This window comes from Lampetra fluviatilis, chromosome 5 (genome assembly GCF_964198595.1).
Source record: "Lampetra fluviatilis chromosome 5, kcLamFluv1.1, whole genome shotgun sequence".
In the NCBI taxonomy this organism is placed as follows: Eukaryota; Metazoa; Chordata; class Hyperoartia; order Petromyzontiformes; family Petromyzontidae; genus Lampetra; species Lampetra fluviatilis.
Window position 1 is genome coordinate 18,157,614 of NC_136279.1, and position 27,406 is coordinate 18,185,019.

The 27,406-nt window shown below is 53.3% G+C and overlaps 1 protein-coding gene across 6 annotated transcripts; it reads left to right on the top strand.

Moving 5' to 3' along the window:
- Positions 1 to 674: 674 nt before the first annotated feature.
- CDIP1 (cell death inducing p53 target 1) lies at positions 675 to 27,143 on the top strand. 6 transcript variants are annotated; one of them, XM_078857044.1, is made up of 5 exons: positions 675 to 1,050; positions 9,203 to 9,372; positions 13,939 to 14,064; positions 17,544 to 17,805; positions 26,014 to 27,143. In XM_078857044.1, the coding sequence occupies exons 2-5, from the start codon at positions 9,219 to 9,221 to the stop codon at positions 26,120 to 26,122; spliced, it is 651 nt and encodes a 216-aa protein (XP_078713170.1). In that variant the 5' UTR covers positions 675 to 1,050; positions 9,203 to 9,218; the 3' UTR covers positions 26,123 to 27,143. The 6 variants fall into 6 exon arrangements, with proteins under 6 accessions (XP_078713170.1, XP_078713173.1, XP_078713171.1 ...); XM_078857047.1 differs by having other exon boundaries at positions 695 to 756; XM_078857045.1 differs by lacking the exon at positions 675 to 1,050 and adding an exon at positions 1,062 to 1,378.
- The last annotated feature ends 263 nt before the right edge of the window (positions 27,144 to 27,406 follow it).

A 27,406-nucleotide genomic window follows, 5' to 3' on the forward strand; every position in this document is an offset into this window, starting at 1 on the left:
TAACTTTGCTTAGCCTCCCCCTTCAGGGAACCAGGACCGCCACTGATCATATTTCTAAATGATTGTAGGTATATCTCACTGTCTGTCTCCCAGTGTCTTTACCCATATGCATGTCTATATTTGCATTCTTTATGGCTGCATTTCTGTGTGTTCATGTGTCTGCGTCTGAGTGTATCTCCTTACATATATATTTGACTGTCCCTTCGTGTCTCTGTATATTTGCATCTCTCCGTGCACTATTGTGTCTCTGTGTGTGTGTGTCTCTCTGTCTTTGTATCAATGTCTCTAGCTCCGTGTTGATGTGTGTGTGTGGATCTCTCCATGTCTCTGTGGATGTCTGCGCTACTCTATTCATGTCTCCCAGCAGCGTGCCTGTTTGTCCGTGTATCTCATCGTGTCTCTCAAGATCTCCCCACTTTGTGTTGGGAGACATGGCAGTGGGTGGTGGAGGGTGGGTGGTGGAGGGGTGGGTGGTGGAGGGGTGGGTGGTGGAGGGGTGGGTGGTGGAGGGGTGGGTGGTGGAGGGGTGGGTGGTGGAGGGGTGGGTGGTGGAGGGGTGGGTGGTGGAGGGGTGGGTGGTGGAGGGGTGGGTGGTGGAGGGGTGGGTGGTGGAGGGGTGGGTGGTGGAGGGGTGGGGGAGTTGACCCCCACCCCTGCACCAGCTCCCCAGCCCCGCCCCTCGGTGACGTCACCTCGGCGCGTGGCCCTCGGGAGGAGTGGCGTGCGGAGGCCGGAGACATCAACGCCTCATCATCGGCAAGGCGACCGCGAGCGAAAATATAACAATTATCACCGAATAATCCACCGATATTACCCTCACGCATACAACCAGCAGCATCGGCAGTAACGTCACGAACACAATTTGCATCGTCACCGATAACGCCATCAGTATTGTCGGTGGTTACCATCGATACAGAAAGCATCGCCGATATCGTCAATTCCGTTGTAAAATACAGTAGCAACGGGTATCAGCAGCGCCTTGGATAACATTGACATTACATCAGCTTGCCGACAACGGCTACTCGCTAACATCGACTATCATCGCGACACGTGAGTAATATTAATAACAGTGGCCGGTGTCAGCGAACCGTTTAAAGACGACAATCGTCACCAAACACAACATCAACACCACCACCATCATCAACAACACCACCACCATCATCAACAACACCATCATCATCCGTATCCGGGACGTGTGGCTGCGTGAACATTGCGCTGTGGGGGTGACGACGACGAGAAGGAGGAGGGGGAGGATTTGATCGCCGAGGAGTGGACGCGGTAAGAGGAGGAGGTGAGGGGTGAGAGCCATTTGGTGCTGAGGGGAGAAGATGATGTGGTGAGGGGGAGAGAGGCGAGTGGAGTTCAGTTACACGCGAAGGTGATGCTCACCGCGAGTGTGGGTTTCGTGTGTTACGCGGCACGGTGGTGATGTCATCATCACCATCGTCACCCACATCACCGTCACCATCATTATCGTCACCCACATCATCGTCACCGTCACCCACACCATCACCATCGTCATCACCACCAACACCATCATCGTCACCATCATCATCACCACCATCATCATCATCATCACCACCAACACCACCACCATCGCCACCATCCACACCACCACAATCACCATCATCGTCATCATCATCGTCACCAGCATCACCACCAGCATCATCATCACCACCAACACCACCATCACCATCATTGTTACCAGCATCACCACCAGCATCATCATCATCACCACCACCAGCATCATCATCACCACCATCACCATCATTGTTACCAGCATCACCACCAGCATCATCATCATCATCACCACCACCATCGTCACCATCATCACCACCAGCATCATCATCATCACCACCATGATCGTCATCATCATCATCACCACCACCAGCATCATCATCATCACCACCAGCATCATCATCACCACCATGATCGTCATCATCATCACCACCACCAGCATCATCATCATCACCACCACCAGCATCATCATCATCATCACCACCATGATCGTCACCATCATCATCATCACCAGCATCATCATCACCACCACCAGCATCATCATCATCATCACCACCAGCATCATCATCATCATCACCACCATGATCGTCACCATCATCATCATCATCACCACCACCAGCATCATCATCATCACCACCAGCATCATCATCATCACCACCACCATCGTCACCATCATCACCACCAGCATCATCATCATCACCACCAGCATCATCATCATCATCATCACCACCACCATCGTCATCATCATCATCATCACCACCATGATCGTCACCATCATCATCACCACCAGCATCATCATCATCACCACCAGCATCATCATCATCACCACCACCATCGTCATCATCATCACCACCAGCATCATCATCATCACCACCATGATCGTCACCATCATCATCACCACCACCAGCATCATCATCACCACCACCAGCATCATCATCACCACCAGCATCACCACCAGCATCATCATCATCACCACCACCACCATCGTCACCAGCATCATCACCACCACCAGCATCATCATCACCACCACCAGCATCATCATCACCACCAGCATCACCACCAGCATCATCATCACCACCACCACCATCGTCACCAGCATCATCACCACCACCAGCATCATCATCATCATCACCACCAGCATCACCACCAGCATCATCATCACCACCACCACCATCGTCACCAGCATCATCACCACCACCAGCATCATCATCATCATCACCACCACCACCATCGTCACCAGCATCATCACCACCACCAGCATCATCATCATCACCACCATCGTCACCAGCATCACCACCGCCGTCATCACCAGCATCACCACCAGCATCATCACCATCATCATCACCACCACCAGCATCACCAGCATCACCAGCATCACCACCATCATCACCAGCATCACCACCATCGTCACCAGCATCACCACCATCATCACCAGCATCACCACCGCCGTCATCGCCGTCGTCACGGGTCGAGGTAACGGAGCCGCCAGGCCTCGCTCGCTCCGGTTCGGCGGCCTTGCCCCTTCACAGCACAGCCTTGCCCTGTACTGCGTTAAAACACAGTAATGCCCTTCACTGCATATACACAGCCTTGCCCTGTACTGCGTTAAACACAGTAATGCCCTTCACTGCATAGACACAGCCTTGCCCTGTACTGCGTTAAACACAGTAATGCCCTTCACTACATATACACAGCCTTGCCCTGTACTGCGTTAAACACAGTAATGCCCTTCACTGCATATACACAGCCTTGCCCTGTACTGCGTTAAAACACAGTAATGCCCTTCACTGCATATACACAGCCTTGCCCTGTACTGCTTTAAACACAGTAATGCCCTTCACTGCATAGACACAGCCTTGCCCTGTACTGCGTTAAACACAGTAATGCCCTTCTACATATACACAGCCTTGCCCTGTACTGCGTTAAACACAGTAATGCCCTTCACTGCATATACACAGCCTTGCCCTGTACTGCGTTAAAACACAATAATGCCCTTCACTGCATATACAGTACACAGCCTTGTCCTGTACAACATTGACACAGTAATGCCCTCCACTGCATATACACAGCCTTGCCCTGTACTGCGTTAAAACACAGTAATGCCCTCCACTGCATAGACACAGCCTTGCCCTGTACTGCGTTAAAACACAGTAATGCCCTCCACTGCATATACACAGCCTTGCCCTGTACTGCGTTAAAACACAGTAATGCCCTCCACTGCATATACACAGCCTTGCCCTGTACTGCGTTAAACACAATAATGCCATTCACTGCATATACACAACCTTGCCCTGTACAGCATTGACACAGTAATGCCCTTCACTGCATATACACGGCCTTGCCCTGTACAACATTGACACAGTAATGCCCTTCACTGCATAGACACAGCCTTGTCCTGTACAGCATTGACACAGTAATGCCCTCCACTGCATATACACAGCCTTGCCCTGTACTACATTGACACAGTAATGCCCTTCACTGCATATACACAGCCTTGCCCTGTACAACATTGACACAGTAATGCCCTTCACTGCATATACACAGCCTTGCCCTGTACTACATTGACACAATAATGCGTTTCACTGCATATACACAGCCTTGCCCTGTACAGCATTGACACAGTAATGCCCTCCACTGCATATACACAGACTTGCCCTTCCCTGCACAGCATTGCCCTGTACGGCATAGACACCTCCTTGTGCTGTACTGCGTTAACACAGTAATGCCCTTCATTGTATGGACACTGAATTGCCCTTCCAAGCACAGCCTTTCTATGTACGGCATAGATACAGCCTTACCCTGTCCTGTACTGCATTAAAACACAACAATGCCCTTCACTGCATGGACACAGCCTTTCTATGTACGGCATAGACGTAGTAATGCCCTCCAATGCATAGACACAGTAAAGTCATTCACTGTATATACACTGCAATGCCCTTTACTGCATAGACGGTCTTGTCTGTAATGCAGCCTTGCCCTGTTCTGCATAGACAAAGCATTGCCCTCTACTGTTGCATTACCCAATACTGCATTAATACAGCCTTGCCCTTGACTGCATGGAAGTGATATTTACTGCATGGACTTACCCTCGACTGCACGCACCTCCATGCCTCTTACTTCACTACCATGCCCTTCACTGAATATGCCTGCCCCTTTCACTGTGTAGACCTTCCCTTCATAGCATCACCCTCGTGCTTTACTGCCTTTATCTACCGTGTTGATACGGACATGCGCCCCCCCCCCACCCCCACTGAACGGGGCTCGTGTGCATTTGGGCTCATCAGTGAGATATGCCCCAGTTAGAGACTGCCAGTGCGAGAGCACGGGGCAGCCAGCGTTCTTGTCACGCCACGGGATGAAGAATCCTCGTCTGAACTCTCGCCGCCGCCGCCGCCGCCGCCGTGCAGTAACAAAGACTTCTTCGCGTTGGAGAACGCCTCGCCGAAGTGGATGTCGCAGAGCTACCTCTGAGGCACGCAACAGTTCAAGTTTATTTATTAGGTATAGCCCGGTGAGCCATTCGGCTCTTGAATCAGGTGCAACCGCAACAAACAAAAAACAAAAACATGAACAAGAAAACATCTTAAAGTGAATATGTGACTAAGTGCAAACAGAAAATCCAAGAAAAGACAGCAAAATATTGCAGAAAAAAACACCGTACACCAACGCTGTGTGCAAAAATCCCAGTGGGACAGAGGGCGGCGCTATGCGTATGGGAGTTAACGTTCACCACGCGACGTCTCAACTGATGTGCAGTATATATATAATTCTTAGAGGTGACATTTAGGAGATGCAGAACTAAATTGAATGTGGTGGCGTATTTGTGGTGCAGTCATTGGATTACCACCGACCGGGCTGAGACAACTGGATTCGAAGCCAGGGTCTCTCTGAGCGTCGCCGGTCTCAGAGCCGTGAGCCATACGGTCCCTTCCTGACAGCGGATTGTTTTTGTAACAGCCCAAGAAGGACATTTGAAAAATTTGGTAATGAAATGTATCCATAATCGAATTTTAATGAAAAAATATATAATGGTAACCAGTTTTGTCCCGTCTCACCAAAAATTTGTAACGATCATAGTGACTCTTCGATGAGCTATCGGCCGTGTGTGTAAGTGGCATTCACATTAACCTTTTCTTATGTCAACTCGGTATATCGTCTCTCCACGATCCAAAAAATGAGCACCTATTCTGTGGGAAGTTAACGCTATGAAGGTAACACCTGCCACATGAATGTGGAATTGGAGACTGGTTTCTTACATGGACCACCAGGGCTTGCCGGGCATCATAGGTGTGTGGCTACAAGTTGTGGCCAGTGGGGAGCGGTAGTGTAGCGGTTAGCGCGCTGCGCTACAAACCCGGCGACCCGAGTTCGATTCCCGCTCATGGTCAACGCCAGTGACAATTATCTGAATGGGTCCTAGGTCTCCCCTAGGTCGACTCAGCCTCAAATGAGTAACTGATGACGGATGCTTGTGTTGCGCCCGAAACGTGATTTATTTTATTTGATACCTACGTGACTTTACCGAAAGACCCAAAGAGTATGGTGCAGTGTGTAAACATCGCCACTAGCGAGACAAAGGTGGTCAGGCATGGTGTTGGCCACCCACCCCCTCGTGTGTCATTCAGGCCTTCATAGGTGCTCGCTTTCAGCACTTGCCCCAACAGTCTGTTACAGGCTAAACGGGGGATATTTGTCTTTGGTGTGGCCAGGAGATGTCGAGTGTCACCTCCTCTTGTGTTGTTAGCTCCCACGCGAAGCTTAAACGCTCATCAGGCGAATTGGCCAGACCATCCCAATGTAGCAAGACCCCCCCCCACACCACCAGCTTAAAAAAGAGACTTGTGCATTCTGCTGTAGAATGACTGGAAATCAGTCCATACTTCGAACTTGAAAAATCCAAATGCCAGAAGTATTAAAATGCTCATCTTGTGACTCGGTGAGGCATTCCTGGGTAAGTAATTGGCATACTTATCAGAAGGTAAATAATTGGCACACAAGAGAATGTGGAACTTTCTGGAAGCTGGCTTGATGCCACGAACGAGGATCGGCAACGCTCCTAGCTGGAGCACGGAACCTTTTTCCGGGGCTCCATTGACATCTCTTTGGCGGAACGGCCAAAACACATTTAACATCGCACCCCCCGCATCGTCTCGGCAGTAGTCGCCCCGCTTGACGATGGCGATTGGAGACGTGGTCACGTTCTCGCGGAAAAAAAAATATTAATCTGTCGAAAAGGGACGTTTCCGGGATCGCCGTTGAACAAATCACCACCCTCGTGGTACTTTCAAAAAAAAATTACGTTCGTTCGCGTTTTTCGCGGGGCGCGACGTCTCTTTGATTCCGCACCTTGCGGATGTTCACGTGCTCGGGTGCGCCACCCAGATTTGCCAGTGTCGGCAAGCCTGACCCTTGCACATCCCCCACCAACCACCCCTCTCTTCCCTGCCGTCACTGTGTGCTGCACCGGTCTTGCCGATGACGGGCCAACGCTGCCGATGGGGACCCCTAATGTACTCGAACAACGGTTTTGCAGGCGAGGAAATTTGGGCTGCCCTCATTGCGCAGCCGCTCGTTGGAAAACGGCTTGTCGTTCGACGTTTCAGGCTGCATCATTACCCAGCCCTCCCCCCCCCCCCCTTTCAATCACCATTACCGCCCATCGGCATCGGTCATCGGTGAAATATTTATTGTTATTCAGTCACGGAATTGAAGGGTGGTCACACAATGTCGGGACAAATATATCGCCACCGTGGCGTCGGTTATGAATCTGTGCCAAACACAGTGTCGGGAAAAAATATGATCGTGTTTACGGAGGGATTTGGAAGATTGGGCTGTGCCAACCGATAAGACACACCCCTGGAGCCATCATGTGACTCCGGGTATGTGGACCAGAATGCTCCATGCCCAAGTTTCCCAGTTGCTAGTGATATGCTCAGGTGCAATGGCCTGCGGGAGCGGATACAACAGAGCTACTACCTCTCATGATCCCTTCAAGTGAACCCTGAGGTGTACACACACAGTAGATGGCAGCACTTCCCCACCCACTGTTAATGTTCATGGCGTGGCAGTCAAACCGATATTTTCATTCTCAGAAGCTGGATTTTGGCCAAACGAAGCACGGTCCCCAATTTAGTTGCGGTGAGTTTTAGTCGTGTGCAGTAATCACTGTCCACATCGCACGCAAACTCACAGCATTTGCACCGTTCACTCAGGAGCTGCCTTCATTCAACCGATGAGTGAAACGAGTTCGTTTGGAAAATTCCCCTTTACGAAACAAGCCGTGCAGTCTGGGGGGGGGGGCGGGGGGGGGGCAGGCGCAAAGCTGAACGTTGATGGGGGCGATGACGTGGCACTGAGCGTCGAGCTGTCATTTGTGATGGCCATGTAGCTTCTTAAAAATAGCGATATAGCTCAGTGGGCCTTATCTGATAAAAAAATATAATGTTCAGGATCTAAATGTCAATGTCGAGGTCTGCTAGCAACGACAAGAAGACTTCAGGAGAGAGTTTGTGTAGTTTTTACTATTACTCCTCTGTTGATGGATTGCAGACCACATTGGTTCACTATATGGTCCATAGTTTGGGTGGCATGATTATGATCATACTGTGGCTTGTCTTTATGAGTCTCGATCGATACCTGTGTCTCTGTGGGTCTCTATATATTTTCATGGGTCTCTAATTATCTCTGAGCCTCTACCTATATCTGTGTGTCTGTATGTGTTTACTATATGGTCCATAGTTTGGGTGGCATGATTATGATCATACTGTGGCTTGTCTTTATGAGTCTCGATCGATACCTGTGTCTCTGTGGGTCTCTATATATTTTCATGGGTCTCTAATTATCTCTGAGCCTCTACCTACATCTGTGTGTCTGTATGTGTTCACTATATGGTCCATAGTTTGTGTTGCATCGCCACGATCACACTGTGGCGTGTCTTAAATGTATCTTTATGAACATCTGTCTCTATGGGTATCCTATGCATTGTCGTGGGTGTATAATGTATCTCTATGAGTCTCTGCGTATCTCTGTGTATCTGTATGGGTTTACTATATGGCACATATAGGGCTACATTTAGTTGATGGCTTCACCAGTGTCTTCGAGGAATGTCCAAAGCCTGGATGTGCGATGTTTTGGGGATCGATTGAGGTATTTATTCTGCACATCCACGTTATTCCACTGTTCACCAGCATTCTTCCGGATCTGAGTTAGATTATAATATGGAGATTCTGGATGGAAACTGGTCTGTAGCTGAGAGATGGCTAGGCAAGAGCGAGCGCGTTAGGCAAGCCGGGCCTTGGTCGCGTGACTCAATATCGCCGCGACTACTTTGTCAACATTTAAGCGAGCAGGTGCGGGATGAGGACATGGCACGGCGTGTAATCCAGGCGGGATTGTAATATGTCCAATCGCAGCTGCGCGTATGCAGCATGCAGCGGCGATGGACCGTGCCGCTACGAATCCCTGAGCGGATCGCCGCTTGAGAGTCGAGGATTCGCAACCCTACCGTAAGCAGAAACCGGTTGCGAACAACTGCTCGCGACTCGTTGCAGAGACGTCCATGTGTGAATCGATTCAGTTGCGTGCAATCAAGTCGCGTAGCCAAATCGTTGAGGTGTGGACCCAGCTGTAGGGAGTTGACGCCGCTGCTGCTTCCGCTGCGTGTTGCTGCGCTGTGAGCGAGCAGACCCCAAGAGGAGACCATGGCGTCGGAGCCGCCCCCACCGTACCAGGAGCCCTACCCCGTGGGCCCCTCGGTGCCCACCGCCCCGTCGGCAACCCCCGCCCCCAAGGGGCCTCCAGGAATGACTGGGCCATTGCTCGGTGACACCAAGTCGATGCCACAGCCCGGACAAGGTCGGCATCGCCAGGGTCTCCAGTGTCTCCAGATTTCTCCCATCTGTGCCTGCGTCTCACGTTTGTCTGCCCCAGTGTGTCTTTGTGTCTCCAGCTTGTCCCCTGTGTCTCCGTGTCTGCCTCGCGGCGTCCTTGCATCTTTTGTGTGTCTCTGTGCATTGTACGTAAGGGTGATTGCAATGTTTCGGTTGGACTTCCCGACAGGAAATGACAACGGAAGTCTTAAATTATTACGGCGATAGTCAAGATGAACGTTTAAAGGTGTGATCGAGTGGGGCAGGTATGTTTATACGTATGTATGTTGAACTTCTTTCACATCGTACGGAGTCAACTGTGCAAATCGGAGGTACAGGGGAAGGACAACAAACTACACCAATAGCATATGGAGAGCGAAAGACAGAGCCATTTGTTTAGCCTTATAATCCACAGTGGCCTACAAGCCAATTGCTGTTAACGAGCTCTTCTGTAAAGGCCGGCGCCTCGCATGGTTCGGTGGTGTGGCCAGCACCCTAGTTGGCCGTGTTGGTTCCCTAGTCCTGATGGTTACACACGGCACCCACCAAACACTCATGTGTGGCTGAGTGAGTTGCCCTCGGCGAGACCTCCAGGACCAGTTCCGATATCACCCGCCACTGACATTGGCCGTGGCCGCGAATCGAACTGAGGTCGCCGGGTTCGTAGCGTGATGTGCGGATCCACCGCACCGCCGCTCTCCCCTAATCGGAGGTGCGGGATAAGGACTGCAAACTACACACAAGCAGTTCTCAAGAAATGAGTTTGTCAATCGAGATGATTTAAAAGTGCATCGCTCCAGTGGCTTCCTAATATCCGAAGGAAGAGCTTTCCAGACGGCCGCAGAAGCGCCACAAAAGTGCGCGATGCGGTAACCCTCTTTGTTCGATGGCCAGCCAAAAGCCGCTGTGAGGATGACTCCAAGTTCGCGTGATGGTTTCTGCTCCTTGACGAGATCAGCAAGGTGGTGGGAGAGCAGCTGTAGTAGCGACCACCGTGATGAATAGAGAGGCGAGGAGGAGGACTCGGCTCAATGGTGGGAGATTGGCCTCAGTAAATCCGCGAGCACCCCCCCCCCGTCTCTTCAACAGTGGACTCTGTCCCGAAGGGAGGGCGAGTGCATCCATGCAGTTGTCTGGCTTCCTGGCCCTCTCGGGTTAATCATTCATCTTGAAAAAAACATTTTTTGAAGAAGTGGTCCAGAATTGGAGAGCTACTTTGGGGCCATTTGCAGCGCCTCCTCTTCCTCAGTCTAACACGTAGGCTGTTGCGAACAGTATTATCCAAAATAAATGGTTTTTTTGGGTTAGATCCATTGCCGAGGTGGCGCTGTACGGCTCTACGGCGGTGTTTTTCCGGTCTCGCCCGATTCCACCCAGTATCTTTTGCATCCGACGGACGACGTTTCGCTCTGCCTGCCGTGGGAGCTTTTTTTCCAGGAACCAAATTCCCCCTCTGCTTCATTCTCTTCAGGAGCTTAGTTTCGGTCACCCGAGCACCCGCTGGGTTCGGTTTCCTCGAAGGAGGTCGCAGCACGCGCAGCGGATCGCCGGCACACACGGCGCGGTGGCATGTAGTGTCGTATCGACAAGGCTCGATTATTACAACTCGCTACTCTACGGGAAGTTTGGCAAAAACATTACCAAGCTGCGGCTTGCACAAAACTCTTTGGCACGTGTCGTGACGGGTACTGCAAAGTGCCGACCGTGTTCGTGCAGTGCTCGCCCAGCTGCATTGGTTGCCGAACGAATACGTTATAAGGTCGCACTCATTACACATAAAGTGCTTGCCACAAATGAACCACAAGAGCTTGCTGATCTCGTCAAAGAGTATAAACCATCACGCTAACTCCAGTTATCCTCGCAACAGCTTTTAGCTAACCATCGAACAAAGACGGTCACCACATCGAACGCTTTCAGAGGCTCTTCTCTGGCCGCGGCTATACCCTGCCTTCCGATATCAGGAAGCCACTGGAGCGATGCACTTTTAAATCTAGATTGAAAGCTAATTTCTTTAGCACTGCTTTTTGTGTTTAGTTCATTGCCCTTTCCCCGCACCTCCAATTAGCCTGGTTGCCTACATACGGTGCGAAAGAAGTTCAACATAGTACGTACGTACGAATGGCACGTCGCGGCCTAAACCCGAACGCGCACGTGGGAGAGCACGTACGGGCGAGCCCCCATCGCTTATTGGGTGACGCATTTGGACGCGGGAGCAAAAGGATGAGTATCGCCCCCTTCATCTACACTTCTTGACAACAACGGCGACAATAACGACAACAACCACAAAAAGGTCGTCAAAATGCAACTGCGCCTGATTCATTATTTGTTTCTTTCGTTTGATCTCGTGGGTGCAAGTATCAGTTACTTTTTTTTCTTAAAACTATAACCCTCCAGCACACACCCGACAGAGACAATCAAACAACGTGGTCACGTGGCAGAGGTCGCCAAACGGGTTTTGATTCCTTACCCGTACCCGGCAGCACCAGGGTCGCAAACGGGTACCCGTACCCGTACCCTACTCGTACCCGGCCGGGTACGGATAGGGTACAGATATCGGGTACCTGATTGCGACCTCTGGGATGAAGCCATGTTGCAGGCGCGGGTGGATTGATTCTAGGAACTTGAATTGTGAGAAGAGACAAGACGTTAGGAAATGAGTGACAAACGGTGACTCACCAGTGACTCACGGCCTACCCGTACCCGTACCCGGCCGCACCAGGGTCGCAAACGGGTACCCGGGTATCGGGTAGGGTACGGGTATCGGGTACCCGGTTGCGACCTCTGTCACGTGGGAGGCAAATGTGCCACCTATCATTTAACGAATGCTTTTACACAGTTAGAGCACCAGATATACACCAGAGAGTTAGTGGACGTCAGCCCACGTAACCACAGAGCAATGCAACAGCCTTCTCCTCCTCGAGCACGTGCAGGGCAACCGATCCGCCCGGCGCGCTCTGACACACCCTGACGCACTTCATGTGCCACCTGGTTTGGTTTGTTGGTTTTGTCGAACATTTCGGTGGAGTTTCGATTTAAAGCTTTCGTGACTGCAGGGATTCATCTTCTTGGTTCTTTCGGTAAAGTCACGTCATCAGGTGAAGACCAGGGTCTGTCTCCCCGACAGACCTGGTCTTCACCTGATGACGGCTGCTTGCGTTGTGGCCGAAACGTCGTGAGAGTTATTTTATTATGTTTTATTTTATTATTTTTATTGTTTCCATTCTACGTGACTTTACCGAAAGAACCAAGAAGATTTCGGTGGAGGTCGCGTCCAGCATCACTGGGCGCTGGCAACAGCTGCGTTCTCGCTGGGAGTCAACTAATCGCGAATCACAAGATGCTCGTTCAATGAAAAGGAATCGGCTAAACATACCAATCAGCGCCCACCTGAATAAATAAATAAACATCTTCTCGATGAAGCTTTTCTGAATGAGCAAGTTGACATCAATATACTAATTATAAGAATTTTTATTATTATTATAATTATGCAAGCATTTTACCGCATCATAGAGGATGTCCAACGGGGAGATGGAGCGATGAAACCGGTTGGTGCCCCAAGCTATCGTCCGTGTAACCTCGTACGGGGAATTTTCAGCATTGTTACATCGCACAGTTTTGTGAGGGGTGGTGGCGGCGGTGGCGTCTTGGTAGGGAGGCCTTGATCCAGCAGTAGATTGACCATGGCTGCTTATGATGATGATGGTGGATGATGATGGATATGTATGTTGAACTTCTTTCGCACCGTACGTAGCCAACCGTGCTATTCGGTATTATGATCATGCAATTTTTTACCAACAAATAGTTGTCGTGGATAAGCCGTTATTGCCCCGAGCAGGGCCTCCTTGAATGGCACAGTCTGCATCAAGCGCAATAGCCACGATGATAAATATCATTATTGTTTAGCAAATGTTTACAAAGATATTGGGGAAGTAGATGATCTAAAAGCGGGGATATGTTCTGGTCTCAGCTGCGCGATGTGCAGAGCAGATAACGGCCGCTGTTATTACTGCTGTCGCGGGTCGCTGGTCACAGCGGGGCGCACGTTCGTGGCGCCCAGGCGTGGTCGTGGCAGAGGGGGCTGGGATCTGCGGTTTAGTTGTGGTCAGGCGCGCGAACACGAGCCGTGACCAATTACGAGCGTGCGTGACGCGCGATAGTGAAGGGGACGTGGATCTGGGCGCGTGTCCGTGCGTGCGTGGGTAAGTGCGGGCACGAGCGCGAGCGGTTGCGCAGCGATCGGCACACTGCCCTCGGAAACTCGATCTGCCGCTGACGGCAAACTTCGCCGGCGAATATCTGAACCGGTCCTGGGCCTCCCCTAGCTCGACTCGGCCTTAAAAATTTGTACCTGGTGCAGCGTGTAAACATCGGCACCGTGGAGACAAAGACGGCCGGGGCGCGGTGTTGGTCACCCATCCTCTCGTGTGCCATGCCGGCCTTCATAGGTGCTGCGCGCGAACGGCACTCGCCCTAACAGTCTGTTACAGGCTACACGGGGCGATCTTTGTCTTCACATGCGTGTGTGTGCGCGTGTTCACGTGTGTCGCTGCAGATGGACAATTCCCCGTGCAGACTCAGCCCAGCTGGTTCCCAGCCCTCCCCCCGTACTCCGCCACCCCACCCACCATGGGCCCCCCCCAGCAGGGGTACCCAACGTCCCCCGGCGAGTATGGACCAGGTATGCCTTCCGGGCCACGGTAATGTGGAATGGGCACCGCCGGTGGAGATGAGAGCCGCGCGTCGCGCGTTCGTTCAGGGCGTGGAGGTGCCTTACTTCGCGGCGAACGCTGTTATTCTCTGTGTAATCCTGTGCATGTTGTGTAGCTATTGTGATTGTAATCGTAGAATGCGATTGAAATCGCATAATGCGGGTGTAATTGTATATTGCAATTGTATATTGTCATTGTATAATGGGATTGTAATTGTATATTGTAATTGTGATCATGTATAATGTGATTGTAACCGTACAATGCGATTGTAATTGTATACAGGTGGCGGCCCCCCGCTTTTACGACACAATGTGATCCTGGAAACCTCCCCCCCCCGTCGTCCTAAAGCGGTACCCCTATTTTCCCTGTAGACGGTGGAGAGGGGAGAAACAACGCTCGCCGATGTGTTTTTCCTTTCATCGGCCGTACGTGACAGGGCTCAACGGGAAAACATCCACCAAAACAAACCGCTCGAGAATGACGAAACCGCCACACGCCAAGTCACGTTGGAAGGCAGACCCCCCCCTCCCGCTCACGCGCCGTTCAGAGCACGTGTCGGGAGACGCGTCGCACGTCGAGTTTTGGCGCCGTTGAGATCGACCCGTTGGTGGCGTGTTGTGTAGGCGTCGCAGAAGTGCGGATCGTTTGTGAAAATCGGACCACCGTCGTAAAACCGGAGGCAGCCCGCCGATGCGATTTCGTCGAATCGTGACGCCCCGTTTGTGCGTGGTGCGGCTCAACGACCGTGCAAGCGCTCAACCCCAGGCCTTGGCATCAGAACCTTGACCAAAATCAGCATCCTTATTGAGGCTGGAGGCGGAGGAATCTGATGAGCTACGAAGCGCTATTTCACAGACGTCCGATCAGGGGCAGGCGGGCGGGCGGGCGGGCGGGCAGGTCGTCAAGTTGCACCAAACAAACGAATACAACGGACGCTGTGAGCCTACGATAGGGGACAGGTAAGCAAGTGGATGATACGTAAATAAGTGAATGTAAATAAAGTATAGGAGTACAACAATCGGACGCGGGTGCACATCCCCTGGTGCCTCTACGAACAAAGCCGACTCAATAAGGCAACCTTTGTTTGGCTACTGTACCCTCCTTGTTGAATTTTGTTTCAACCGAGTACCACGTTGCCTTACCCAGCACGGTTCTGAGAAATAAATGTGTGCATAATGACCATCGATAGTTTAACCAATTGTCCATTTTGTGAGGCATCCCGATTCGCTAGTATACTGCAAGCAAATAACATCAATTGAACGGGACACTGCATACGTGTGGCGTTGTTTGTTCGTGCTCGTTTGCGATCAATGAGTTTAGAAGGGTATTCGATATCGTTCTCAGTTACCGTATGGATTCAAATATTTTCGTAATTATTTTGCATTGGCAGATGCATGCGTGATCATTCACCAGTGACTCTCATGTATGATATCACTTCACACATTGATAGATCACCTCATGTACCCCCTGGGACGTTGCCACGTACCCCCAGGGGTCTGCGTATCCCCGATTAGAATTGATATACGCCAGCAGGCACCATTTAATTAGATATGTGTGCGTGTGAGTTTGACTGCAGTGTTATGGTCAATGTTTACGGTATATTTTACATTAATGTATGCGTGTCATTACTGTCTTGATTTGAAGCTTTCGTGACTGCAGGAATCCATACTCTTTGGTTCTTTCGGTAAAGTCACGTGGGTAGAAAAATAAAATAAAAATAAATGTATTTTATTTTTCTACGTACTTTATTTAATTTATTTTTTCTACCTACGTGACTTTACCGAGTGAACCAAAGAGTATGTCATTACTGTGTTTGCTATATGTGTGTGCTGCAGTGGCGAGACGTTAACTGCCTCGCCTGGTATGCAGAAGGTCGTGGATTTGGTCCCGACCCTGACGCCTGCTGCTGTATATGTGTAGTTTGCGTGTCTCTCTCCCCGTGGTCGCGTAGATTTTTCGCCTGTTCCTCTGGTTTTTACCTCCACATTTAGAAACGTGCGCTTAGAGTAATCGGCTGCTGTAATTTTGCACATGGATAAGCCACTACGTTGAGCAAAAATGTGTGGCCAGGTCGCTTCTCATAATAAGAGCTATGGGGCCGTCCATAAATGACGTCACGCATCCAGGGGGGGGGGGGGTCAGACATTTGTGACGATGTGTGACGAGGGGGTGGGTGAGAAATGTGACGTCACGTAAGAATGCGCAACTTTAAATAAATATAGACGACACGTTCTACTTAATTAAATAGACTTTTTAATAAATGTTTTCTCCTACAACATCAGAGTGCAGCGGCACATTAAATACGCACTACAATGACAATAGTTTAAAGCGATTTGAAGCATGTTTTCTATTTTTTTGGGGGGGGGGGGGCAGAGCTTTGTGACGTCATATTTGAGGGGGGGGGGGTCTGACTTTTTGTGACGCCGTGTGACGAGGTGGGGGGGGGGTTCAAAAATCGTCCAAAATCGCGTGACGTCATTTATGGACGACGGCTCCTTTAGAGCTCCGTGGGCTTTATCTGGTTGAAAAAAAAATGGAGAGCGGTGCGCTGGTTCGACTTCCTGCTCATGGCCAATTCCAATAACGATGATTTGAATCGGCTTTGGGCCTCCCCTAGGTCAACTCGACCTCAAATGAGTACCTGGTGCGGTGTGCAAACATCGCCACTGGGGAGACAAAGGCGGCCGGGCGTGGTGATGGCCACCCACCCCCTCGTGTGCCGTGCTGGCCTTCATAGGTGCTCGCTAACAGCACTTGCCCCAAAAGTATGTTGAGGCTAATAGGGGGATCTTTGTCTTTGTGTTTGACTACATGCTGATGTTCATTGTATCAATGTGTTCTGTACAGTACATGTTACATTATTAATTAGTTTGCGTAAGTGTCATTATGTGTTTGCTTTGTGTGTGTTATAGTGTTTTGTGTCGGGAGTGGTAATGTAGCGGTTATCGCGTTCCACTATGAACCCAGCGACCGAGTTCGATTCCCGCTCACGGCTAACACCGGTGACGATTATCTAAACCGGTCCTGGGCTTCTCCTAGGTCGACTCGGCCTCAAATGAGTACCTAGTGCGGTGTGTAAACATCGCCACTAGGGAGACAAACGCGGCCGGGCGTGGTGCTGGCTACCCACCGCCTCGTGTGCCGTGCCGGCCTTCATAGGCGCTCGCTTACTGCACTTGGCCCAACAGTCTGTTACAAGCTATGGGGGGAGGGGTCTTTATCTTTGTGTCTATGTTGTGTGTGGACGTGTTTGGCGTCTCGTCACCTAACACCCTGGACACCCTTGCCAAAACGAGATGTTCCATCTGAAAGGGATGGTGCAGGCGAACGCAATTGTCATCTTATGTACATCAATCACCAACAACAACCACCACCACCACCACCACAACAATGGTAAATCAACATCGTCCCCCTCTCCGCCCCGCCTCCCCCTCCGTTCTCCGACCAGCCTTCTACCCGCCGCAGCCCGTGTGCCCCTACCCTGCGTACGGCCAGCCCTTGGCGGCAGGGGGGCCCGGCGGTCCCGCGGGCCCCACGATGGTCGTGCCGTCGGCGGCGGGCCAGGCGGTGACGCTGCTGCACAGCGAGGTGCCCCAGCCGTACCCGATGCGCATGGTGTGCCCGCACTGCCAGCTGCTGGTCACGACGCAGACCTCTCACGTCTCGGGCACAATGAGCGTGCTCATGTGCGTCCTCTGCTGCATCGTCGGGTGAGTGCGGGGCGGGGGGGGGGGGCTCCCCCCTCCCTACCGCTTCTCAGTCCGTGAGGGGGGAGGGGGGGTAGCTGGTGGGGGGGCGAGTTGGGTAGGGGGGGGGGGATAGTGGGCAGTACCACCTGGGGTGGAAGATTCAATAGAGTGTCTGCCATGGGGCAGTGTCCACCATGAACAGTGTCCACCATGGGCAGTGTCTACCATGGTAAGTGTCCACTAGGGGCAGTGTCTACCATGATAAGTGTCCACCGTGGGGAGTGTCCACCATGAGCAGTGTCCACCTTGGGTAGTGTCCACCACGGGCAGTGTCCACCATGAACAGTGTCCACCATGAACAGTGTCCACCATGAACAGTGTCCACCACAGACAGTGTCCACCATGGGCAGTGTCCACCGTGGGTAGAAAGCTTATTCTCATATTCCGTAGGTATATTTCACGTCAAGTTTTTTTTTTCTCTCGCCCGCTCGAACGCTCGCACGCTCGCTCGGATGAAATTCAACAGCGTTCATCCTACGGAGAGAATTTCCCCCACCGCTCCCCCCCCCCCCGCCGCCCATGGGAATGTGGAATTTCCCACTGTGGAAACAGAGTTGAGCGCCGCCCCAACGCCCCCTTTCGTTTTGAACCCGGGAGACGCTTCCCAATGATCCGAAAACTTTTTTTTTCCCCTTCCCAAAAAACGACGGCGCGTCGCCGACCCACTTCAAACGGCAGCGCTCGCACACGCCCCGATTCTCTTTACCGCCGCCGCTACTTGTCGAGATTAATCCGGGCAGCTGTACGAAGAGGGCGTCCGGGGGAAACGAACGCACCAAAAAAAAAGGGTCCGGAAACGGACGAGCGGCGGTTTGGGGAAAACAAGGATTCAGGAATAGGTCACAACGACATAATCTTTGGGCCTATTTTAAAAGCGGCGCGTTTTTTTTCCTTTTCCAAAGCAAACACAAGAGGGCTATGATTAGTGATCGCCGGCGCGCTGACAGCGGGGGGATCACAAGGGCGCGATCGTAATCTCTTCCGTGTCCCCGTGCGGCCCGTGCAGCGGAGCCAGAGGTGGGGGGCGGAAGGGAGCCGGAAGAGACGCGCGGATTGAATGGGCTTTATTTGACGGTCGGGGTGAAACTAAACTACTAAACTATTTAAACAATTTTTTTTTTTTCAGGTAACGCCCACTAAGCTATGTAGCTCTTTTTCAGCTTTTCACGTGGCTTATCACGTGGAAATGTATTGCAGCCAAATTGTTTAAACGCACGTAAGATTCCAAATGTGGAGGGAAAAACCTATTTGCATGTTCTTCCCGTGACCACGGGCAGAACATGCAAAGATCCACGCGACCACAGGGAGAGAGAGATGCAAACTCCAATTATACAGCAGGCGTCAGCGTCGGGATCGAATCCACTACCTCCTGTATACCAGGCAAGGTAGTTAACATCTCGCCACCATGGGTTGGATGCCAGCGGTGGTCCCGTGGAGGTGGTGAGCCTATCGTCTTTCTAGTGCGCTCCCTCCAACTTTGGTTTGGCACATGCAGGACTCTTCCCGCGGACAGACTTGGGAAGTGTTCCCCGGTACAAACGTCTAAGCGGAGGTTTTGGTCTCGTCTAGAAGTCCCGCCTCATTCATCTGTCAGTATCGCCGCGTACAAAATATGAAACGTTTGTTTTTACACATCTCATCAGCCCCACGGCCTTTTGTGGAGTGAACCTCTCCAGCAGCACATTCAGTGTCTCGACTGCAGAGTCAGGCTTGCTTCAAGCAGTGCTGGGGAACTGCCGATGTCTAAAGGGCAAGGAAGAGCCTCTCCGTTAGAAATTGGTCCTAGTTCGACGCAAAACCATCGCTCAAAATTCTGGTATCGATTGACGCCAGTGACTGACCCGGCCGAGACGTTAAAACTCACTACACACGAGGATGGTTTAGTCGAGTGCGTGCGCGTCCGCGTAAATAACCAACGCCGATGTTTGAATCCAGCGCGCCAAACCCGCGGGCTCTGGTCCCCATGGAACGGCCATGATGAGTCCACGTTTGAAATAAAGACGGGAAAGAAACATCTGGTGGTACAACTGAGTGTGCCTCTGACGCGGACATTGTAACTTCATTCAAGGAGAAAGAGAGAGAGCAAAGACGAACCCAGTCCCAATGACCTGAAGCCAAAAGCCCATTTGTGGTGGTTCAGCGCTTTGCCGATGCGGTAATCATGAACCAGCTGAGACCAGATCCACAACTCCAACCCAGGATTCTAATGTTACTGGCTCATTACACCCCCCCCCCGCCTCCCTCCTGAATAAGAGAGTCAGACACTTAAGGTGCAGCACTTGAACTTGTCGACCTGCCAGTGCTGGCTCCTGCGTCCGTGACAGCCTTTAAGAGTCCCCAGAGAGGGAGAGTGACACCCGCACCCAAAACCTGGAGCCAGAACCTCATCGGTGCTGTCTGAGCATCTCCGACACGTCCATTATGAGTCCCCAGATAAAGACAAGAGGGACACGCAGCCTCAGAACGTGAACCCATAAACTCATCGGTGCCGACGACTCGGTGACTCCGACGCAGCCATTACGATCGCCCTGAGCCAGTGGGGCCACTCAGCGCGCTGGCGAGATGTTAACTCCCTCTCCTGGTATGCAGCACGTCGTGGGTTCGATCCCGACCCTGACGCCTGCTGTGTATTTGGAGTGTGCGTGTCTCTCCCCGTGGTCGTGTGGACTTTTCCTCCGGGTCCTCCGCTTTTCACCTCCATGTGCGTTTCGAGTATTTGGCTGGTATAAATTTCCACGTGATGATAAGCCGCTTCGTTGAGCTGTTGATGATTTGTGGCCAGGTCGCTTCTGGGAAAAAAAGAGCTATATATCTAAGTGGGCCTTACCTGGAATTCATTAAACACGTGGGGCGGTTTTCCATAAAAGGTTTCGCCGTGCTCGCACTCAAGCGCGTGTGCGTGGGGACGCAGCCATGGCTCTGGGTAAAGCCTCGGCGACCGTAGTTCCATCGCCACCACCGCCTTGCTCGTTAATCTTGCCGGCAAGGCTAGCGATGATCCCCCCCCCCCCCGTCTCTCTCCCTCCCTCTCCCTCCCTCTCTCGCTCGCTTCGCGCGCCAAGATCTCGTTCCGGTTATTTTGGAGGCACGTCTCCCCGAGGAGGAGGATGAGCATGAGCTGTCGAGGACCAGGAGTCGGGCCAGGGCTTCCAAACGCATGAGCTCACCCGCAAGGGGCCCAGGAGTGGCTCTACCACTCGCAGCCCTCTCATTCTCTCTCTTGCGCACCGCTCTCTCGCTCGCTCGCTCGTTCGCTCGCTCGCTCCATGTCGCTCGCTGTCTTCTCCATTTCTCTCTCTCTCTCTCGCTCGCCTTGGGTCTCGCCCTCCCTCTCTCGCCGTGGCTCGGAAAGAGACGGCAACAACCTGAGATGGTTTTGTTCCGCCACGTCTCGTGAGCGCGCACACCCACGTGATGTTTTTGCGTATTTGCCCGTTAGCGTTTTTTCCCCAAATTTTTTTGGTTAAATTGACGCGTCTATGACGATACTTTTACCACGCTGGCCAGTGCGTGTTGGCGATGGGGATCGGGCAGAGGTCGCAACGGGGTACCTGATACCCGTACCCTACCCGATACCTGGCTACCTGTACCCAGCCAGGTACGGGTACCCATTTGCGACCCTGGTGCGGCCGGGTACGGGTACGGGTAGGCCGTGAGTCACCGGTGAGTAACCGTTTGTCACTCATTTCGGGGGAGGGTACGGGTAGCATACGGGTACCCGTACCCGGTCGGTACGGGTACCCGTTTGCGACCCTGGTGCGGCCGGGTACGGGTAAGGAATCAAATCCCGTTTGCGACCTCTGGGATCGGGTGCCCAGGACTCATTCCGCTAATGCTCGCCGACGGGAATGGAACTCGTGCGGCCAGCTTCGCTGTGAGGTGTTGTCCCTGTAACGTTTTCGGTTGTTCCTGCCACACCGTTACCAACGCGGTCGATTCCTTCCTCTTTTGGGTGCGTAGCGGTGGCGCAGCTGTTAGCGCACTGCGCTTTGCACCCGGTAACTCGAGTTCGATTCCCGGCCTAGGTGGCGAAGATGTCCTCTGCTTCCCCCCCCCCTCTCGACCATTGTGGTGAAGTATGGTAAATAACCCCCATGAGCAGCAAGGTGTGGGGAGGCCTTCATCCAGCAGTGGATTGACAGGAATACCTTCATCTCTGCTGCCCTTCATGTTGTATTGGTTTTGTGTGGCCCTGTGGCTGGCGCGACCGACTCACAATAGGGAGGTCACGTGTTCAGATTCCGGTTGGGGGCCGACTCAGCCCAACATCATCACCACCACCTGCTAAAATTAGTGACTTTTGTGGGAGGTCTACTGGCCATGCCACAGAAGGACTAGGTGCCGTCACGGCAATGTGGAATTTCCACTGCGGGCTCGGGGTGTGTCACCAATGAGGATTAGCGCCACTCCACCCTCGGCACAACAGGGAGACGCCTTTCTGTTTGAGCAGCTAACGAGCCCATCATCTGTTTATTTTTGTTATAATTCCCCCAATATTATCCCGATAGTGCTGTCGGCATCATCGTGAGACGAAGAAGAGCCATTCGGTAACTCTCACAGATGTGCAACCTTAGCGTGCTAGAGGACAGCCCACAGAAGTTTATTTCACAGGGCTACCTTTGAGATACCTTCAAACTTTCGTTTATTGTCCTTCCCCCGCACCTCCGATTAGCACGGTTGGCTACGTACGGTGCAAAAGAAGTTCAACATACATACATACAAGCGACATCCCGTCCACACAGTAGGGCAAGGCAATTTCTCACTCATTCTGCATATGAGAGTTATTGTCATTGCACGCCGGCCAAACCAATATTGCATTCTCAGAGCTGGAATTTAGCCAAATGAAGTGCAGAACCGAATTTGACGTGGTCATTGCTTTTGTTTGCGCAGTCGTTGGTGAGCGAGCTGAGACCATCGACTCACTGGACTTGAGAACCCGGTGTAATCATGGGCAGCTGTCTGGATTCGAACCCAGTTTCTTACCGGTGGAAGCGTTGTTTGTTTTTTTGCTGCTGTAAGCGTCGCGGTGTTTTCGTGAAAAGTCCACGTTGGATTTCACGTCGCCACGCAGGCCGCTTGCTTCCGTGATTGGCTGCGCCGCCTGTGAAGAACCTGTCATGTGACCTCGTGTGACTGTCCCATCGCAAACGGTGACTTCCCCCCCTCCCCCCGTGCCAGCATTATTTACGTTTTGCTTGACGTTGGCAGAAAATCTGGGAGCCTATTTCAACACCCGAATCAAATCCTGAAGGTTGCCAGCCACCACGTGCGCCGCGTAGCAGCTCACAGCCGGGTAGCGTGAAGCAATGAAACGCTTCGGGAGCAGTTTCGGCCCGAGGCGAGCGTTGGCAGCGTCGTCCATCTCTTATCCCATCCCTGCAGTCACTCGAGGCGCCGCTATTCACCGCCGAGACGTACGAGTAAAAAAAAGTTACCGACCCCGTAAGTGGAATCGCGACAATTCACGGCATCACCAGGGTAGTGTTCAATCACTCCACCGCTCGGCGTTGAGCGAGCCCGCGCCGCTGAAAGCAACCGCGGAGCGTCGCTCGTCTCCGCGAGCTTCCCTGAGCCTGGCGGTGGGTGGGAATTCCACATTCTTATGGCTACGGACATGTACCGCCTTGCGCAATTGCCTCGACTCGGAATCTGGACGGCCGCCACCGCCGACCCAGCAGCCCGGGCGGTTCGGTGCAGACGCTGATCCTATGGCGGTGGCACGGCCGTGCGGTTATTTCCGTGCCGTTTCCACCCCCTGCCCCCCCCCCCCACCCCCGGACTTGCACTTCGATCGCCGCCCAGCGCCGGCCACATCAAAATGCAGCACGGGGCCCGGGACGTCGTCTCGATTACACACCGAGAGAGAGAGAGAGAGAAGGAGCTACCGGCTAGTTTGATGAGCTTATGCGTGCGTGCGTGCGTGCATACATTCACACGCCCGCACACTTAACTCACAACCGATATGTCAAGGTCATCTCCCAGATGTTATTAAAATAGCCGGGGTGGAAAAGCCAGAAGTCTCCCCCTTCCCACGCCGCACCCCCCCCCCCATCAGAACCAAGTGTGGCGCTCAGTTCTGGTGGTGTAAATTCTACATTCTCATGGTGGGGAGCAGTCTAACTTTCATCGGCCCTGTAGAAAGTTTCTAATCGGTGCTCATCACATGTTTTCGCACCTGTGTACGTAGCACAGTTGGCTACGTACACCGGTGCGAAATAAGTTCAGCAGACAGTACTTGCACATACATCACCCGTCCGTCCGTCCGTACATAACACATGGATCATGGGCACGGATGCTGACTAAGAACGCGGAACGAAAGAGGTGTGCGGAGAGGCGTGTGAAGAGGCGCACGTTCGGAATCGCGTTGCGGGAGGACAAGAAGAGCCACGCGGATCGGAGAGCGCACACGTGCGTGCGCGGGGCAGAGACTCGCCTATGACTTTGAGAGAAGTTAAGTGGGGCTCTGGCGGGGTGCATCGTCACTAGAAGGGGGGGCAATGGCCGGCGGTGGAGACGCAGCGGTGCAATCCGCTCGCGTGCTGGAGCCGCATCAATTCTACCGTTGCGCCCCTGTGATGATTATTTTTAAGTTGATACTGCTGATGACGATGCTGCTGCTGCTAATGGTGGTGATGATATACGTATTATTTGATGCTGCTTCTACCGCCGCCGCTGTTATCGTGATGCTGCCGCCGCCGCTCGCAATTAATGACGTGGCGACAGCGACGGTGACAGTCCGCCCGGAGCCCAAAGGCGTCGCCTCGAGATCACACGCTGCGGGGTCGGGAGCGTCCGATCGACATGCCGATTCTGGGCGGGCGGGCGAGCGGGCAAGAGGGCGAGGAGCGTTTTGGCCGGGCGGGCCCCGACGAGCTCGGCGGCCTGCCCCCCCCCCCCAAACCCCCCCGAAATCTCGCAGCTGTCGCACCGCGACGATGGAGACCGACGGCGCGGTGGCCTCCGGGCGGCCCCCCCCCCCCCCCCACCCCCCCCCCCCCCCCCCCTGCGTCGTGGCCAACCACAGCGGGCGGCGCCAACAGCACAGTTTTTTTTTCCCTGAGCACGGCCGCAACTGTTGCTGTGTGTTTGCAATTAGCCGGCCGTTTTGATTAATGGTGCGGGGGCCGTAGTTTTCTTTAGCCCCTGGTCGATGCCCCCTGAAGAGAGAGGGAAAAGTTGCATGCCCCGCTTAAAATAACTGCCTGCCCCCCTTCGAGCTGCTTGGTTGTTGTCGTTGCGGCCTGGAGCGTGCGCAGGAGCCGGTGTGCGTGGTTTGTGTGCGCGTGGCTGTGTGGCTGCGTGGTTGTGCCATTCGTTAGGAATTGTAGCGGTTGAGCCTTTCGCCGACTCCGCGAATCGCCACGATTGTGGGGGTGGCCGCGTCGCCAATCGCGGATCGGTTCTTTTTGAACCGGCCCGGTGTGTGTCGTTCCTCGTCCTGCGCAGTGTGTTTGCGCGCTGCTCCGTCAGCCTATTTGCGCGCAAAAAAAAAAACCTGCTCATTCGTCGGCACGCGTGCTTGTGCACGACTTCATGCCAGGCGTGCCGTGATCGTAGTATTCGCGTGCGTGCGTGCGTGCCCACGCGGTCATGCACACATGACGGCCCGTGAGAATGTTGCATTAACCCTGCACTCGTGTGTGTGTGTGTGTGTGTTAACGCGCACACACGTGTGTGTATGAGCACCTAACAGCACTTGCCAAAACGACAGTCTATGACGGGGGATCGGCGTGCGTGCGTGTGGGTGTTTGTGTGCGTTTGTGCTGGTAAACAGCGACTTCGTTGAGCTATCCTTTGTGATAGGTTGCTTTTGAAAACGAGCCATGTAGCCCATTGGGCCTTTCCTGGTAAAATAAAAGAAATGAGGAGTGGTCGTGTAGTGTTTAGCGCAATACACCGGTTCAATTCCCGCTCCTGGCCAACACCAGTAACGATTTTTGAAATCGGTCCTGGGCCTCACCTAGGTCAACTCAGCCTCAAATGAGTACCCGGTGCAATGTGTAAACATCGCCGCTAGGGAGACAAAGGCGGCCCGGCTTGGTGCTGGCCACCCACCCCCTCGCGTGCCGTTCCGGCCTTCATCGGCGCTGCTACTCGCTCACGGCACCTTGCCTCCAAATTCCGTCAAGGCTACATGGGCGACCTTTGTCTTTGTTTGCGCTGCCGCAGGTGCGACCTGGGCTGCTGCCTCATCCCGTTCCTCGTCGACGACCTCAAGGACGTGGAGCACACCTGCCCCAACTGCAAGGCGCACCTCTTCATGTACAAGCGGCTGTAGGGTCCACGCACGCACGCGTACACACACACAACATCACCAACTGCAAGGCGCACCTCTTCATGTACAAGCGGCTGTAGGGCGCCCGCAGGGCTCCCAGAAGGCCCACGCACGTACGCGTACACACGCGTACACACACAGACACACACAGACACACACACACAGACACACGCGTACACACGCGTACACACACAGACACACACAGACACACACAGACACACACGTGTACACACGCGTACACACACAGACACATACAGACACACACGTGTACACACACAGACACACACGTGTACATGCACACATATACACATACGCACACACACAACATCACCAACTGCCATTCGCCACTAAGTGACCGTGACGTCACCACGGCGCTTGTGCCAGGCTACACGCGTGCGCACACACAACCCACGCGTACTCACGCACTCGGCCCGCACGCGTACAAAACCGCCGTCCCACTGCGCCCGCCCGCCCGCGCGTGACGACGGCGCTGCTGCTCCTCGCCGACCGTGGACGGGCGACGTGAACACGCGCGTCGCGGCGAAACACTCGCATCGGCGCGCTATACATATATAAATAGGAATGGCGGGGACAGCACTTGGGGAAGGTTTAACCAATTATCCGCGCGCGATAGGGTTCACGGAGGCGTGCCGTGGCCGTTTATGGGGTGGGGTGGGATGGGGTGGGGTGAGTGTCGGGGATTTAAGCTCGTTAAACGCAACCGCCTCTGGAGCTGAACGCGACGGCGAGAAACCGGCCGGCTCGCTCTCGGCTGCGGCGAGCCGGGGGGAACGCGTCTTGCGTCGCCCGCTCCTTTCCCCTCGACGGGGCGGGGGGCGAATCCGCTTTGGGGTGTTCGGGATCGCGCCTCCGCCCCAGTCCAGCGCCGGTCCGTGTCTTGTCCTTGCTGGCGGGAAAACACAAGCAGGGATGGGGACCGGCGTCACACCGATGCCTGATCCCATCGCCTAACCCCCCGGCCGAATTCTGATGTTGAGAGGGAGGAGGGGGTAGATTGAAGTGGGGGGGGGGGGGGGGGGGGGGGTTGTGTTACGATCGCTCTACCGTCGTGGACACGTTTTGTTTTGTTGGATCGAGCGCTCTCGGTGACCGTCGTTGTCGAGGCAGCGATGGAGGCTCAGGGCCGCGAGTCTTAGTTGACCGGTGTTCTCTCGGTTGGAAGTCGACGGAAGCCTTGCCGATTCGTTGCTGACCACACCCCCGTGCCGCGTGCGATTTGGAGGTTGCTACAACACCCTCGTCTCCTTGCCGCGCGCGAGCGGTCGT

Bases quoted from the DNA above. Each gene is read 5' to 3' on its own strand.
- CDIP1 (XM_078857044.1), top strand. From the start codon at position 9,219: ATGGCGTCGGAGCCGCCCCCACCGTACCAGGAGCCCTACCCCGTGGGC. The intron at 9,373-13,938 runs GTCGGCATCGCC...GTGTCGCTGCAG, and splicing joins GATGCCACAGCCCGGACAAG to ATGGACAATTCCCCGTGCAG. The intron at 14,065-17,543 runs GTATGCCTTCCG...TTCTCCGACCAG, and splicing joins CCCCGGCGAGTATGGACCAG to CCTTCTACCCGCCGCAGCCC.